The sequence below is a fragment of the Myotis nattereri genome (genome assembly GCF_964212035.1).
Source record: "Myotis nattereri genome assembly, chromosome: 6".
NCBI lineage: Eukaryota > Metazoa > Chordata > Mammalia > Chiroptera > Vespertilionidae > Myotis > Myotis nattereri.
In genome coordinates, this window is record NC_138081.1 from 79,308,630 (window position 1) to 79,325,675 (window position 17,046).

At 38.2% G+C, this 17,046-nt stretch overlaps 1 protein-coding gene across 1 annotated transcript in view; it reads right to left on the reverse strand.

Moving 5' to 3' along the window:
* ENPP3 (ectonucleotide pyrophosphatase/phosphodiesterase 3) overlaps positions 1-17,046 on the reverse strand; it is an 85,623-nt gene that overhangs the window by 51,549 nt on the left and 17,028 nt on the right. The window contains exons 5-9 of the mRNA XM_081094050.1: positions 15,555-15,615; positions 9,976-10,073; positions 3,860-3,939; positions 2,012-2,131; positions 1,362-1,471 (exon numbers count right to left, since the gene is read on the reverse strand). Of these exons, the coding sequence (XP_080950176.1) occupies positions 1,362-1,471; positions 2,012-2,131; positions 3,860-3,939; positions 9,976-10,073; positions 15,555-15,615 (469 nt within the window). The remainder of the gene's footprint in view (positions 1-1,361; positions 1,472-2,011; positions 2,132-3,859; positions 3,940-9,975; positions 10,074-15,554; positions 15,616-17,046) is intronic.

Consider the following 17,046-nt stretch of genomic DNA (forward strand, 5'->3'; position numbering starts at 1 on the left):
TTTTCAATACCCATATATACAGTTGCCTCTCTATAAATCAAATATAGTTTTCCTCCTTTCTCATCTTTGTCTCTTTCAATTTTCCCCCAACTAAAATAAAAGACCGATAATGATTAGTCATTCATTTAATTTGTTTATTTTTATTTATTTCATTCACTTGTGCATTTAGAGATGAAGCTCCTATTGCCAAACACTATTTGTTCCTTTTGAACAGAATTTATTAGTGAGCAAACCAAAGACGCTTTTCTTCCTAGAGATTACATTCTCTTGGAGGAAGTCAAATAATAAACAAGAAATCTAATACATAAGATACATGGTTTACTAAAACTAAACTTCTATGAAAAATGAGAGAGATGAGCAGAGAAAGTGACCCTGAGAAAGTGGGGTGGGGTGGTTTGGAGTTTAAAATCTTAGTGTGATCAGGCCAAGACAAATTGAGAAGGTAATTTTTTGAGGAATGGCCTTAAGGAGGTGAGGGAAGACACTACGCAGGTACAAGAGGTGAGATTACTTCACATAGAGAACCGCCAGCGCAGACCCAACAGCAGAAGCAAGCCTGGTGTGTGGAGGCCCACTAAGAAGGTCAGCGTGGCTCAGGCACAGGGAGTGCCCAGGGAAGTAGTGAGAGAGGAGGTTTGAGAGGTGGGGTGAGGGACAGTGGGGTTCATACCAGGTAGGGCCTTGTAGGATTTTACACTGAGTGACACAGGGGGCCATTGCATTGTGGGGTACAAAGGAGTGTCTTAATTGAACCTGTTTGAGGTTTTTTTGTAAGTAATCATTCTGGCTGGTAGATTGGGAATAACTTATAGGGGACACGAATAGAAGCAGGGAGACGTATAAAGATGCTACCATTGCCCAGCTGGGGTGGCTCAGTGGTTGAGCATCGACCTATGAATAGGAGGTCCTGGTTCGATCCCTGGTCAGGGCACATGCCCAGGTTGTGGGCTCTATCCCTGGTGGGGGGAAGGGGTGTGTGTAGGGGGCAGCCAATCAATGATTCTCTCTCATCATTGATGTTTCTCTCCCTCTCCTTTTCTCTCTGAAATCAATACAAATATATTTTAAAATAAAAGGGCTAGCAAAGTAATACAGGCAAAAGATGATGACAGCTCAAACCAGAGTGTTTATGTTGGAGGTAATTAAAAGTTCTCAGACAGCACATATTTTGAATTAGAGCTACAAGCATTTACTGCCAGACTGGATGAGGGATGTAAGAGAAGGAATCAATGATCACTTCAAGATTTTGGGCCCCCACACTGAAAGAATAGAATTAGCATCAAGATTAAAACCACAAAAGGGAAAAAAAAACCCTAATCATTCTTGTGGAGATGGGGTTATATCTGCAAGTGTTTCACTACCTGTTGTAAGGCGCATACATGGTAGGAAAGGAGCCATTTATAGCCACGTCTGATCCTGGCCAAAAGTAGGTACCAGCTTTTACGCCTTGATACATTGCTGTCAGCCAGATCTATAAGAAGAGAAATGTTAGGAAGTCAAGGGAATAAATCAGTTTAGGTAGAAATGGTGCCACTTATTAGAAACTAAATGATATTAACAGTTTCAAATTACATTTAATTATTAAAGTATATTTAAACTATTAAAAATTTTCTTTGTAGCAGTTAAAAAAAAAACATAATTATCCAGGAATCCACCTGAAAGATAAAAAAAAAAAAATGTAGTAAAGTGGTAAGGAAGAAGATATTTTTTTTAATTGGTAAATTATAATTTATCTTTCCCTTTTAAAGAATTATAAAACAGAATGAGGGGGGAAATTAACAGATAATCTTTCCAAGTAACTTCCAAATTGATACAGCATGCAAGATTCAACAGGATCTTGTTGAATAATCATAAATATTTAAAAGGTTGTAAACAGTTGTTAAATACCTTCCCACCCCCAGTCCTTAGGATTAGAAAACTAATGTGAAACTCAAAGTGGAGAGAGAAGGGGGGTCTCCTGTCACAATGGGAAATGGAAGTTACTTTGGTGCCCCAGGCAGATGCTACATACTGGTTGCCCTTGCCACCAAGCTGGGTTATCTTTCTCCTTCGAAGAAAGTGAAAAATTCTTGTTCAGGTTTACGTCATACATATTATTGTCAATGATGCCATGTGATTCCGGGTATAAGCCCTAAAATAATAATTTCAAAAAAAGATTTAAGATAAACTAATACATTAATAAAGCATATATTTAAATTGCAATAGCATAAAATCTATAACTCATATCTTGGAAAAATATCATATACATCTCAACATAAACCCCTGAATATGAATTCAAATACATATATATATATATATATATATATATATATATATATATATACACACTAGATATGGTTTACCTAGTTCTACCATACAGCAGTAAATGAATGATATTAGGTAGGTGGTATGTGTTGAGGGTGTTAATATAACCCTTGTGAGATTAATAGCTATTTGTTGCCCTAACTGTGTTTGCTCAGTGGGTAGAGCATCGGCCTGCGGACTGAAGGGTCCCAGGTTCGATTCCGGTCAAGGGCATATGCCTGAGTTGCAGACTCGATCCCCAGTGGGGGGCGTGCAGGAAACAGCCGGTCAATGATTCTCTCTCATCATTGATGTTTCCATCTCTCTCTCCCTCTCCCTTCTTCTCTAAAATCAATAAAAATATATTTTTTAAAAAAATAAAAGATAATAGCTATTTGTTAATTCAGGTTTCCCATATCACAATAAGGATTAGCCACTGGTTATGTTGACAATAATGTCAAGAAATTTACTACATCGAATTTCTTAGCCAAATAGGTGAAAATGTGTCACCAGCAAATTAAAAGAGAGCCTTCCAAGTCTCTATCCATCTTCCTTTCATCCACCCATCAATCCAATCATTCCTTCAATCCAATTACAAATATTCATTCAATCACTCCATACATTTTCTTTCTTTTTTTTTTCACATAATATTAAATTAATTTAAGGTGTAAAATATAGTGCTTAGACATTTTTATAACTTACAAAGTGTTCACCCCAGTCAATCTAGTATATGGTTTGTATTCTTAAACCCTCGCCCTAAGCGTTGAACACACATTTTCTATGATATCCCATGCAGTCGTAATAACTTTCAGATATTTCAGAACATAATATTAAATTAGTTTAAGGCAGCCCATCAATGATTCTCTCTCATCATTGATGTTTCTATCTCTCTCTCCCTCTCCCTTCCTCTCTGAAATCAATAAAAATATATTTAAAAAAATAAAACACTGAATAAGATTTAAAAAAAAAAAAAGACTGAATGCAAAGTAGTAAAGACACAGTTATGACTTTGGCAATAAAGACTGAGGCCGAGGTCTCCTTAAGAAGTCTTCTAAATCTATAAATGTTAAATAACTTAATTTTCCTTTGAGTTCATTTTGATCATTTCACCTATATCTTTTTATACATTGAAGAGAATTTATTTACTTTATCTAAAGAGATATAGCCAGAATCAATTGATTTATAAAACAGTTTTATCAAGTTACATATAATGAAAAGATCTTTCCCCATATCAAAGTGGCTGTCCTCATTCATAGCCTGTCATTCCCAGCAGACCTTCAGATAAGTGGAGGCTCATCAAGAGATCAGAGGACAATGTTATTTCTCACACCCAAGAGGCTACCTGGCTTATGATAAAGGTGAGCTAACCTAATGCCTGGACACTCATTCATAGTTATCACCTCACAGCACTGGATTGGTCTCACACTGACCCTTCCTATCCCAAACTAAGCCATGAACTATCGCCATATGTGCTGGTAAAATATGTGCCATGGGGATCCTCCATGCAATTCCTGCCTAAGCATGTCTGGTGGTGTGGTCAGTTGCATGTCAGTCTTCCACTAGGCCAAGAACTTACCGTGACAATGGTGTAATGATTTGGAAAGGTCTTGGTTGGATAGACAGATCTCAGGTATTTGGAATGAATTCCACATGTTTCTGCAACAAAGTATAGTGAGAAATTAAGAAGTTTTTCGGATAACTAAAAATCTGAACATAAGTTTCCCAAAATGGATTGAAGATAGAAAGGGTTTTAAATTCTGACACGTAGAATTTCTCAATTCCAAGGAATCTCAATTTTTAGGAGAGGAGTGAGATAAGTCAAGGATCCGCAAATAATTTTTCTGTCAAGAGCCAGATAATAAATAGGTTAGGCTTTGCAAGTCCTTATGATCTCCATTGCAACAGCTCAAATTGTGCTCTTGAGATCCAAAAGCATCCATGGACAATACTTAAGCAAAAAAAGCATGGTTGTGTTCCAGTAAAACTTTATTTATGGTCATTGACATTTGAATTTCACATAATTTTTTCGTGTCACAAAATGTTCTCTTTTTTCCTAACTATTAAGAATGAAAAACAATTCTTAGCATTTACCAGGTCATACAAAAATGGGGAGGGTAGGCTGGATTTGGCCCATGGACCACAGCTTGCTAACCCCTGAGCTAAACATACCCTAAATGATACACAGCCAGCTTTGTTTTTGCTGCTCCCGTCTTCCTGACCCAGGCCATTACATTAGAATTTTTATATAACATTTGCATCTCAGCTAATAGTTCTTACATGTAAAGTATCCAATAGAACCAAAGTCAACAAAAACAGTAGGAATTTGATTTGTATAAACACATAAGCCCATGTCATGTAGTAATGTTTACAAAATGAGCTAACTTTGCTGCTTGTTATTTCCAGTAGTTTTCATTTGGTGAGCTAAGCTTCCTGTAATCTGTTTTCCACAAAGCATGGCATTAATTTTGCTTTCAATTGTTCTGTTGTTTTCTGTCTGTGCAAGCATTCTGTGCAAGGACGTCAGAAGCATTAGAGCATTGCCATTTCCTCTGCAGCAGTGAAACACAAGAAGTTTTTCATCCTAAAATCCTAGCCACTAATTCTCAAAGAGAGCTTCACCATTATAGTTCCCTTTAGGCTAACATTAAACGTGGAAATGATGGTTGTCCAGAAAGTAACAAACTTTGCAGCTTGAAATAACGAATGTTTTCTCAAACATGTTTGGAGTTAATCCCCTTCCCAGCCTCAAGTCCAGTGTTTCCAGTATGATCCAGGAATTTTCTCCTTTAGAACCTTCTTGGGATCCATATCAAGTCTATTGAATGGGACTTTGGTGGGATGAGGGACTGGGTAGAAAGTGAAGAAAAGGGAGCTCAGAAAAAGTCTACATTTTTAACAAGCACCCCAAGTGGTTCTGGTGTACTTAAGTTTGAGGCCTGCTGTAAAAACTGACTCAGAAGGTATAATTTAAAGAGAGAGAGAGAGAGAGAGAGAGAGAGAGAGAGAGAGAGAGAGAAAGAGAGAGAGAGAGAGAGATTAAAAGACTTTTTAAAAGTCAGTAACTCCAATAAATAAATATTGTCCTCAATCAGGGAAAGACAATTTTAATATTGTTAAGAAGTCATACAAGGAAATGAAATAAAATATAATCCACTTATGATTAAAAGAATTTAAGTGGTGGGAAAATCCTACAATAAACAGAGATACAGTCAGTTTCTGTTCTTATTTCCTTGAAACATGAATGACACTGTAAAGTTCTTAATACCCCAAGGCAGAGTATAAATAAAATACAAACTAAACTACTGGTAATGTGAAAACATGACACCTCCCTAGTTCAAATGTCTCAAACAGGACACACCTGCTAATGATCTATAGCCTCAGAGGAGCTATTATGGAACAACTCACAGAAAACAAGATCTCCTACCATTTTTTCTTCTGGATGTTAGGGACCTAACGTGTGACTGAATAGAATAATTCTGAAAGAACACATGATAAATCAATGAGTGTAGTTGCTTCTGCAGAGAAAAATAGGAATATCAAGAAGAATAAGAGTGTTTTGTTGGTGGTGGTTGGCTGGTTGATTTTTACTGTACACCCTTTAATGCATATACTTTGCATAGTTTACTCCTTAAGAAAACATTTTTTAAGTACCAATCAAAAATTTGAAAATATAAGTGGGGTAAACATATATCCATAATAACTATGAACTATAAGAAGGAACAGAAGGCTAAATGGATGAGTAGGTGAAATAGCTGAAGACGGTACAGATACAGCAAAAGTAGTACTAGGAAGGAAGTTTATAGTAATAAACACCTGCATTAAAAAAGAAATTTCAAATAGCCTAATTTTGCACATCAAAAAAACAGAAAAGAAAAACAAACAAAACCTAAGTTAGCAGAAGAAAAAAACACAATAAAGATTATAGCAGAGCCCTGGCCAGTTTGTTCAGTGGATAGAGCACCGACCTGCAGACCAAAGGGTCCTGGGTTCAGTTCTGGCCAAGGGCATGTACCTTGGTTGCGGGTTCCTCTCCTATCCAAGCTCTGGTCAGGACTCATGCAGGAGGCAGCCAAACTATGTGTTTCTCTCACATCAATATTTCTCTCTGTCTTTCTCTCTCTCTTCCACTCTCTAAAAATCAATGAAAAAATATCCTCAGGTAAGAATTTTAAAAAATAAAAGATTATAGCAGAAAAAAATGAATTACAACATAAAGGAAAAATGGATTTTTAAAAAAAGTGGTATAAATGTAAAATGAAATTTTATTCAGCTTTAAAAACAGAAGAAAATCTAATCCTACCATATATGAAACTTGAGGACATATACGTAATATAAGCCTGTCACAGAAAGGCAAATACTTCATGATATCACATAGATGAAGTATCTAAAAGTCCAACTCAGCCCTAGCTGGTTTGGCTCAGTGGACAGAGCGGTGACCTGTGGTCTGAAGGGTCCTGGGTTCGGTTCCGGTCAAGGGCACATGCCTAGGTTGTGGGCTCAATGCCCAATGGGGGCGTGCATGAGGCAGCCAATCAATGATTTTCTCTCATCATTGATGTTTCTATCTCTCTCCCTCTCCCTTCCTCTCTGAAATCAATAAAAATATATTTTTTTAAAAAAAGAGTCCAACTCATAGAAGCAAAGAATAGAATAATTGTTGGCAGAGGCTGGAGGGAAGAATAATTGAAGAGTTGCTAATCAGTAAGTATAACACTTCAGTTACATGAGATGAATCAATTCTAGAAATCTGCTATACAACATTATTCTTATACATAACTATATTGCATTAGATAATTAAAATCTGTTAAGTGGGTGAATCTCATAATAAGTGTTCTAAACACAATAAAAATTTTAAAACAAGAGGAGGCAGACAGCAAATAGCATCTGCTGTGGAGAATTTAAGTGTTCTACTGTTCATGAATGCCAACCTTGCTAACTCTAATCTTCAAAACTCTGCATATATGCCCTAACCAGTTTGGCTCAGTGGATAGAGCATCCGCCTGCAGACTGAAAGGTCCCAGGTTCGATTTCAGTCAAGGGCATGTACCTTAGTTGAGAGCATATCCCCAGTAGGGGCTGTGCAGGAGGCAGCTGATCGATATTTCTCTCTCATCGATGTTTCTAAATCTCTATCCCTCTCCCTTCCTCTCTGTAAAAAATCAATAAAATATATTTAAAAAAAACAAAACTCTGCATATGTTACCAGCCAGACCTACTCGTTACTACTACTCTTGTTCTATCCCTGCTTTCCTACCTAACTTTCCAGAAAGTCTGACATCCAGCTCAAGCCAAATCACTTCTACCAGTATTTCACCTGTTATTTCCTGATCTTGGGCCTGGCCCTTTGTTCCACTCACACTGAGACAAAACAATGACCTCGCCTTCTTCCTTCTTGGGAGTTGAGTGCCAAGAGTCCCCTTGGTAGACAGCGATATGATTCACTGAGCTGTGGTATTAGTTCATTCTACAACCACTATAGCCCTATCCAATTGAGGCAGCTTAAAGGGACACTAGAGATGGGGTTCTAGACTTCCTTAAAGTGATGCCTGCTGTCATGTACCTGACCTGAAGCCTACCATTCTGGGAAGTCCTAATTCTAACGCTTTAACCATATCTGCTCTTAATTGGGCCTCCTGGAAACTAAAAGCCCATTTTGCCTTGGTTGGCCTAGTTAGTAATGTTTTCACACAAGATGTTGTCTTGATGACTTAAAAAAATATTTTAAACTTTTTGGGAAAACTCTCAATGGCCCAATATTTCATTGGCATTATTTGCAATTCTCAATGGCATGAGAAAATAGATAATTCCACGTTAAGGGCCTCCGTTCAACCTGGCTAGTTAAACTCACTTTAGGACGCAGAATTTTCTATCTAGATATCAAGGGAAATTCGGATAAGGAAATAGAAACTGAGAGGTTTCAACGAACTTTCCAGGCCAAGGTAATTCAGCAACTTATGACAAGTACTGCATTTTGAGCCAAGTCTATCGGAGTCCCAAACTCTTAATCTCTTTGCTAAAGATCTGGCTCAGAGTGAGAAGCTCAAGAGATAAAATGCCTTGTACTGTAGGGGAAGTAGTTTATCTGTCTACCACCATGGGATTTTACAGCTGGAAGTAATAGTAGAAATCATTACATCTAATACTCACATTTTACAAATGAGGAAACTGAGACTCAGAAGCGGTAACTGACTTACTCAGGGTCAAATATAAATTTTTTAATTTGGAGACTAATAAAAACTGGAAACCAAGAAAATTATCATAAAATTTTAAGAATTTGGGGATAAAAAATAATAATAAAGGTGATGAGGGGCCCTAACCAGATTGGCTTGGTGGATAGAGCGTCCGCCTGCAGACTGAAGGGTCCCAGGTTTGATTCCAATCAAGGGCTTGTACCTTAGTTGTGGGCACATCCCCAGTAGAGGGTGTGCAGGAGGCAGCTGATCGATGTTTCTCACTCATCGATGTTTCTAACTCTCTATTCCTCTCCCTTCCTCTCTGTGGAAAATCAATAAAATACATTTTTTTTTAAAAAAAAAAAGGTGATGAGGGGAGGCCTGCTAGAATGGGGAAGGAATATAGGGCAGTGAAGAGTATAGACCCTGGAGCTAATCCTTTGATATTTTTAAAAAATATATATATTGTTATTACTTTCAAAGAGGAAGGGAAAGGGAGAGATAGAGACATCAATGATGAGAGAGAATCATTGATCCACTGCCTCCTGCATGCCCCCTACTGGAGATCAAGCCTGTAACCTGGGCATGTGCCCTGACCAGGAACCATGACCTCCTGGTTCATAGGTCAACATTCAACCACTGAGCCAAGCCGGACAGGCCCTTTGATACTTCTTAACACTGTGTCCTTGACATTCAATTTCTTTTTTCTATTAACTTTATAAAACTGTATGAAGGTCAAGTACCCTAACACAGAAGTACAATATCATAATAAAGATGATAAAAATGATTATAGTGATAAGTTAAAATCATCCAATGTGCACTACAGATATATTCTCAGATAGGAAGTGACCATTTTACAGATGAAGAGAAGACAGTACCCATAGGTAAGGCAAACGTGTGGGTGATCTCACAACTAGTAAATGGTAGAGCCAGGTTCCAGGTACTTTGATTGAACTGGACATAGATAATGGACCATTCACTACTGGAGTATTGGTATGTGCTGACTCTGTCCAGTCTACTCGGACTTCTTCAGGATCATGTCTCTGCTAAGACCCAGAACCTAGGTCTGACAAAAGATATATTCAAATACAAAACAAGCCCAGCCAGTGTGGCTCAGTGGTTGAGTGTCGATCTATGAACCAGGAGGTCATGGTTCAATTCCTGGCCTGGGCACATGCTCAGATTTCACAGGGCGCATGCAGGATGCAGCTGATCAATGATTCTCTCTCATCACTGATGTTTCTATCTTTCTCTCTCCCTTCCTCTCTGAAACCAATAAAACTATATTTAAAAATACAAAAAACAAATCAAAATAAACAAAGAGACAAACATGCTACAAAAAGAGAGAGGAGCCAATAAGTATGAAAAAAAGATATGATGTAATAAAGTCATCAGGATCTTGAGAGGAATCAGACTAAGACAACCGACTAACGTTAAGGTAAGAAAGAGGTGCACCACCTAGAGATTGACTAACTAGGTGTCCTTATCATTTGCATGCCTCTGGCTTTAGAAGACTTACTCATTTTATCAATATTAGGCATCAGAGTACTCCATGTCTGTAAATATTCTGCTCTAAATCCATCCATGGAAAACAAAATAACTGGTGGCAGATCAAATCTAAAAATGGAAAACAAGAAATTAGATCATTATTATGATTGTTAAAAAAAATACTCTTCTGTTCTCTAAATTAAAAAGTTCTTAAGGAAAAAATAGTTCTAGGTCAAGTTTCCCTTTCTATTTTTTAAAATTGTTATTTCCCTTAATTATTAGTATTTCAGGTATTTTAGTAATCTAAAAAAAATAGACAACATTTTTTAAAAACAAGTATTGCATAAATTATCCGGGACTTTCAATTTGAGATCTACTACCCTTTGAGTTCTAGAGTTAACATAAGTTTGACCAGCTTTCTTTATTTCCATTTACTCCTTGGCATTGGCTAACTATGACACCCAGGTATACCATGGGTGAATTTTCTCTAACCCTGAAAATTTATGACAAGGTACTGTGCTATGGAGAAAGGAAAAGGATTTGGGCCTCAGAAAGACTTAAGTTCAATTTTCAACTTCATTCTTTACTACGTACTTAACTCTAAGCAGTTACCTAATCTCTCAAAACTTTATCCCAACCCACTCACCCAATATGTTAGAATCATTATAGCATAGCACATTAGTACATTGAGTCACCTTAAGTATATTTAGCATTTTTACAATAGTAGATATACATGGAGCTAATTAAATGTAGTTTTACTATACTGGTTACCAGCATGCAAGCAAGCAAAGTATTAATAGCACATGACCAGAAAAGGGGATCTATATTGCTGACCTTTCATGGTCCTGGCTTTGGATAAGGAGACAAAAGCAATGATTACTGAATCCAATGTTCACACTCAAAAATTAGAGAAGTTACAATTATTCTACCATCTTTTGATTATAATTATGATATGAAATTTAAGAACTGTAAGCTTTTGAGATGTTTTATTATTCTAAAGTTCTACATTTTGTCTTTCCACGTATCTAGTGCCCATCTAGTAGATGAGTGGATAAAAAAGCTGTGGTATATTTACACAGTGGAATACTATGCAGCTGTGAAAAAGATCTCTTACTCTTTGAGACAGCAGGCAGGGACCTGGAGAGTGTTATGCTAAGCAAAATAAGACAGTCAGAGAAAGACAAGTATTATATGATCTCACTTATATGTGGAATCTAACAAACAAAATAAACTGACGAATAAAATAGATCCAGAGACATGGAAGCATGGATCAAACTTTCAAATCTCAGAGGGGAGAGGGCAAGAAGAAATTAAACAAAGAACTTATATGCATATGTGCATAACCCATGGACACAGACAATAGAGGGGTGAAGGCCTGGGGGTGGGGGTGGGAGCAGGATAGAGGGGGTCAGTGGAGGGAAAAGGAGGGACATCTGTAATACTTCCTTTTTTAAAATATATTTTTATTGATTTCAGAGAGGAAGGGAGAGAGAGTTAGAAACATCAGTAATGAGAGAGAATCATCAATCGGCTGCCTCTTGCACACCCCCTACTAGGAATCGAGCCCACAACCCAGGCATGCGCCCTTGACTGGAATCGAACCTGGGACCCTTCAGGCCACAGGCCTATCCACAGAGCCAAACAGCTAGGGCAACATCTGTAATACTTTCAACAATAAAGATAAATTAAAATAAATACAGTTCTACATTTTGACTATTCTAATATCACAGGATATTAATATTAACCTCAAAAGCATTACAATCTCTTTTTAGACCAGTATTTAAGCTAAAACTATAGCAGATAACTTTTGGATTAGAGCCAGAGACAGTCTTTTTTTTGCGTTCAATATATTTTTAGTTTAAAATCTTTACTTGTATTCCATATACAGACACATTTTAGACGTACAGTTTATAATTTTTTCCTAACTGAGCTCCACTGTGTAGTCATCACGCAGAACGAGACACAATATTACCAGCACCCTGGGACCCTCCCTTGTGTTCTCTTAGAGTCACAAACCCCACCCCACCAAGGGTGATCAGAATCTTGAATTCCAACAGCATATTTTAGTTGTGCCCATTTTTATAATTATGTACAAACACAATCATTTAGTTTGTATTTTGGTATGTCCGGCTTCTTTTACTTAACCATTTCATACCCCCCACCAAAAGGAAAACAATTTTATCCTGTAGGTGAGAGAGAGGGCCTCAATATTCTTATAAGGAATATTCAGAATGCTGATAGCAGCTAAAAATAAAATAATTTCAGCCCTAGCCAATTTGGTTCAGTGAATAGAGTGTCAGCCTGCGGACTGAAGGGTCCCGGGTTCAATTTCGGTCAAGGGAAACTTGGTTGCATGCCAGAAGCCGGTCCATCCTTGCTGCTTGACACAGTCGCTGCAGGAAAGAAACATCTGCACAGCATATGTTTCAAGGGACCTGGCGTATATAGCATACTGTTCTTAATATGTTTTCTCCCCTTAGCGCTGTGTGTTTTAACCAAGGTCACCTCTCCGAGAAAGGTTGTTTCCCCAGGTAGGAATTTTTCCCTGAAGTCAGGGAGGGGATGCCTCTCCTAGAAAGGTTGTTTCCCCAGGTAGGAATTTTTCCCTGAAGTCAGGGAGGGGATGAAACTCCTTAACTAAGTGCCAGGCGGGTAGTTAATCACTTTAACTACAAACAATCATGCTTAAGCTACATAATCTTTACTCCCTGGAATGGAGATAAGAAACGCCCTAACCTTTGTAATAGAAATTGATAGGATTAAAATCAACTGGTATAAATATGGATGTAACAAAACAATAAGCAGCAGAACCTCTCTGGAGATCGAGACCAGAACTTGGCTGGAGATCCTGGCTAGGCTGCTGATCAACTGAACGCTGTCTCCGTGTCCTTCCTTCTTCGCCGACTCCGTCTACGCCTTTGGGGATCCCTGGACCTGCTGGGGCTGGACCCCAGCAGTTGCAGGTTCAATCCCAGCCCTGGTAGGAGCATGTGCAGGAGGCAACCAATTGATGTGTCTTTCTCACATCGATGTTTCTCTCTCTCTGTCTCTCCTCTTCCCTTCCACTCTCGTTAAAAATCAATGGAAAAATATCCTCAGGTGAGGATTAACAACAAAAAAAGAAAAAAATGTACACACACAAAAATAACAACAAAAATGGGGAGAGGGTTGTAGAGGTGGAAAAGTATAGGTACAGGGAGATAAATGATGATGAAAAAAATAACATATATATTTAAAAAAAAACACAAGAAAACATAGTATGATTCCATTTATATGAAAGTTAAGAATAGGAATCTATAGTGATAGAAATCAGAACATGAGGCATTTTTCTGGGGTGATGGAAATAGTCTGCATATTGGAAATATTCCATACTGTGGGTTACACTAGTTTCTGAACTTCCAAATCTCATTATACTGTACACATAGTGTGAACATTTCAATGTCTATGAATTATATCTCAAAAGTCAAAAATGGAAAATTGGGACTGTTTGAACTATAATGTAAAGAAAATTCATTAAGAAATTAAAGAGGTGTATTGCAATTTGCATTGGAAAATACTTATTTTTATCATAATGCTAATTTTTTTAAAAAATGTGTTTATCAATATCCTATCACAATAACCTTGCAGCTTCAGAACAGGACCAAACATCTATGAGATCAAGATGTTGATTTAGCTGAAACCGGTTTGGCTCAGTGGATAGAGCGTTGGCCTGCGGACTGAGAGGTCCCAGGTTCGATTCCGGTCAAGGGCATGTACCTGGGTTGCGGGCATATCCCCAGTAGGAGATGTGCAGGAGGCAGCTGATCGATGATTCTCTCTCATCGATGTTTCTAACTCTCTATCTCTCTCCCTTCCTCTCTGTAAAAAATCAATAAAATATATTAAAAAAAAAAGATGTTGATTTAATTATATGAATAGAAAAGGAGCTATGTAATAAGCCTGACAAGCTATGGGGGAGCAGCCACACAGGATGCTCTGATCACTGATTCCTAACTGGGCAGGTCTTATCAGGTAGTCACATTCCAGACATAGAGCTTCCTTAGCAAAGGTCAGTCTTTACCTTGAGTGAACCCTGTCCACTGTTCTTAACCATCCAGGATAAATGCCTTTGAAATGTCCGAGTAATTTTCTGTCCTAGATCCCTAGCGGCACAACCGCAGGCCCCACAGCACAAGACAACTGAGCCTTTTTCCTGCATACCATCACTATGTGCTGTAAATGTTAATTTTTAACTACCCTGCACCCACCAATGTAAAAAAAAAAGAAGTAGGTGTCTAATAAATAAATAAATATTTTTAAAGTGTGTGTTTCTCCATTTTGCTATTTATCCAAACCTTCCGCCTCTTTAATCTACCTCTGGTGGATTTCATGTAACTCTCCTTACATCTTCTCCTTTGATTCTAATATATAAAAACCATAGGCTCAGTGCACAAATTCGTGCACAGGTGGGGTCCAGTCAGCTGGCCTAGCCCAATTGGGGTGGGTCAGGGCTGGGCCTGTCGGGAAGAGGAGATGGCAGGAAGGTGGCCGGCCAGCCCTCCCCGATCAGGGCCCGATCAGGGCCAGGCCAGCTGGGGTAAGGGGCCGCAGGCAATTGGTTAGCGGGCCCCGCCGATTAGGGTTGGGGTGCCGATTGGGGGCCAGTGTCCTAGGGGAGGGGCCATGGGTGGGTGGCCAGCCGGCCCTGCCCCTAATAGGGGTGGGGGGTCTGATCTGGGGTGGGGCTGGGTGGGGGGAGGGGCTGCAGGAGGTTGGCCAGCCAGCCCATGATCACCGGTTCGCTGGCCACAGTGGGAGTCATAGCAACCAGTCATTAGGTCAGTGATGGCGAACCTTTTGAGCTCGGTATGCCAGCATTTTGAAAAACCCTAACTTAACTCTGGTGCTGCGTCACATATGGAAATTTTTTGATATTTGAAACCATAGTAAAACAAAGACATATTTTTGATATTTATTTTATATATTTAAATTCCATTTAACAAAGAAAAATCAACCAAAAAATGAGTTCGCATGTCAACTCTGACACGCATGTCATAGGTTCGCCATCACTGCATTAGGTCGTTATAGCCGTTATGGTAGCTAGCTTCTTATACGTATAGACTAGAGGCCCGATGCACGAAATTCATGCAAGAGTAGGCCTTCCTTCCCCAAGCTGCTGGCATTGGCTTTCCTGTGGCACCAGGGACCCAGGCTTCCCTCGTAGCCCTGGCTTTGTCCGGAAGGTCGTGGGGGAGGATGTTGGGTCTAATTAGCATATTATGCTTTTATTATTATAGCATAATATATATGCTGTTATTATATTATTATTAAGCTGCAAAGCTGCCATTCTCCAGAGTATTTTCTCCATCCATTGAGATTTTGCTCCCCAGCATGTCCTCAAACTTTTGGCTCAAATAAACTTACAAAACTTTTCTATAGACGGTTCATTATTTTGTTGACAATTCTCACACGAATTCTACTGAACTTGAGTTTGAGTCATAAGAAATCCAACCTTATGTTAACTTTTTTGTTTTGAAATGTAAACAGAGCAGAGGAAATTCCATCCTGCCTCTCAGTTACATTCCCACATGCCACCTGTTAAAGAGGAAGAAAATGTCCCTTCATTCTCACCCTTCTGGACACTGAGCCGTCGGGGCTGTGCCACACTTCTCTTTCACCCATGGGGTTGCTCCTGAAAAGCATAAGATAAAACTCTTTAGATTGCTGCCCTACAACAAGAAAAGAGAAACAAATGTTCAATGGACATGATCTTTCCAAACTACAATTTGTGTTACTCCAATGAGTAAATTCTTCCAGAACATGTTAAGTGCTGTTTCATATGTTGGCAAGGTCAGTGCCTCTGGTGATTTGTTCTGATCAGTAATCTACACTAACTGAATATCAGGAAGCTCATCTTTACTAAGAAAAACAAAGGGAATTCCTTGAGCTTTAGAAAAGGGACAATTCCTTTTTCTTTTATTACTAATGGTTTTACCCTCAAAAACAATATTTTTCCATTAGAAAAAAAAGTTTAATAAATATAGATATACAGTCTAAAAAAAAAGAAAAGAAATCATTAAAAAGAGAAATAGCCAATGATAATAATTGATATAAAAATAGGGGGAAATTGAACAAATTTCAAAGGTCTTAACTTAAAAATTCTTATTCCATAGATGTTTCTGTTTATAGAACATTCCAGCTAGTTAATAAAGTATAAATGATAGAATATGAATGTCATCATTTGCATACTCTAATGGATCTAGGCAATGATCATCAATAGCTAACATCTCCCCAAAAAGAGATAAGCAGACAAGATGTGCCTCTTTTTTTTTAAATACATTTTATTGATTTTTTACAGAGAGGAAGGGAGAGGGATAGAGAGTTAGAAACATCGATGAGAGTAAAACATCAATCAGCTGCCTCCTGCACACCCCCTACTATGGTTTGAGCCCACAACCAAGGTACATGCCCTTGACTGGAATCGAACCCAGGACCTTTTAGTCCATGAGCCAATGCTCTATCCACTAAGCAAAATCGGTTAGGGTGACAAGATGTGCCTCTTGATGGAAGTTACACACCATCTATGAAATATGATTGCAAAATAAATAAATTGCACCAGAATCTGAACCATCCTCAGGTTCTAACTGCCAATTTGCAGGGGATATAGGGGATGATATGATACCTATCACAGGGGATGCAATATGCAACACCCAGATAGAAAACTCTGCAAGACAAATGACCCAATTTCTCCAAAATGTAAATTGCAAGGGGAAAAAAAAGGGAGAACCTAGTTTTAAAGAATATATCAGCCTGTTACTATGTATGGAATGTATTTAGATCATACCTCAGACAAGCTTTTAAATAAATATTATGAGACAATCAGAAAATATTGAACACAATGGATATTTGATGGCAAATTATCATCAACTATATTTTAGATATGTTAATGATATTGCAATTTTGTTAAATTCTCGTTGTTTTTAGATACACACTGAAAATATTTATAGATGAATTATATTAACTCAAGAATTTGCTTCAAAATAATCTAAAATTTTGGGAAAGGGGTTGGGGGAAATAAAAAGTATATTTTGTTAAGAGAAACAATTCAACCCTGCCCAGTACG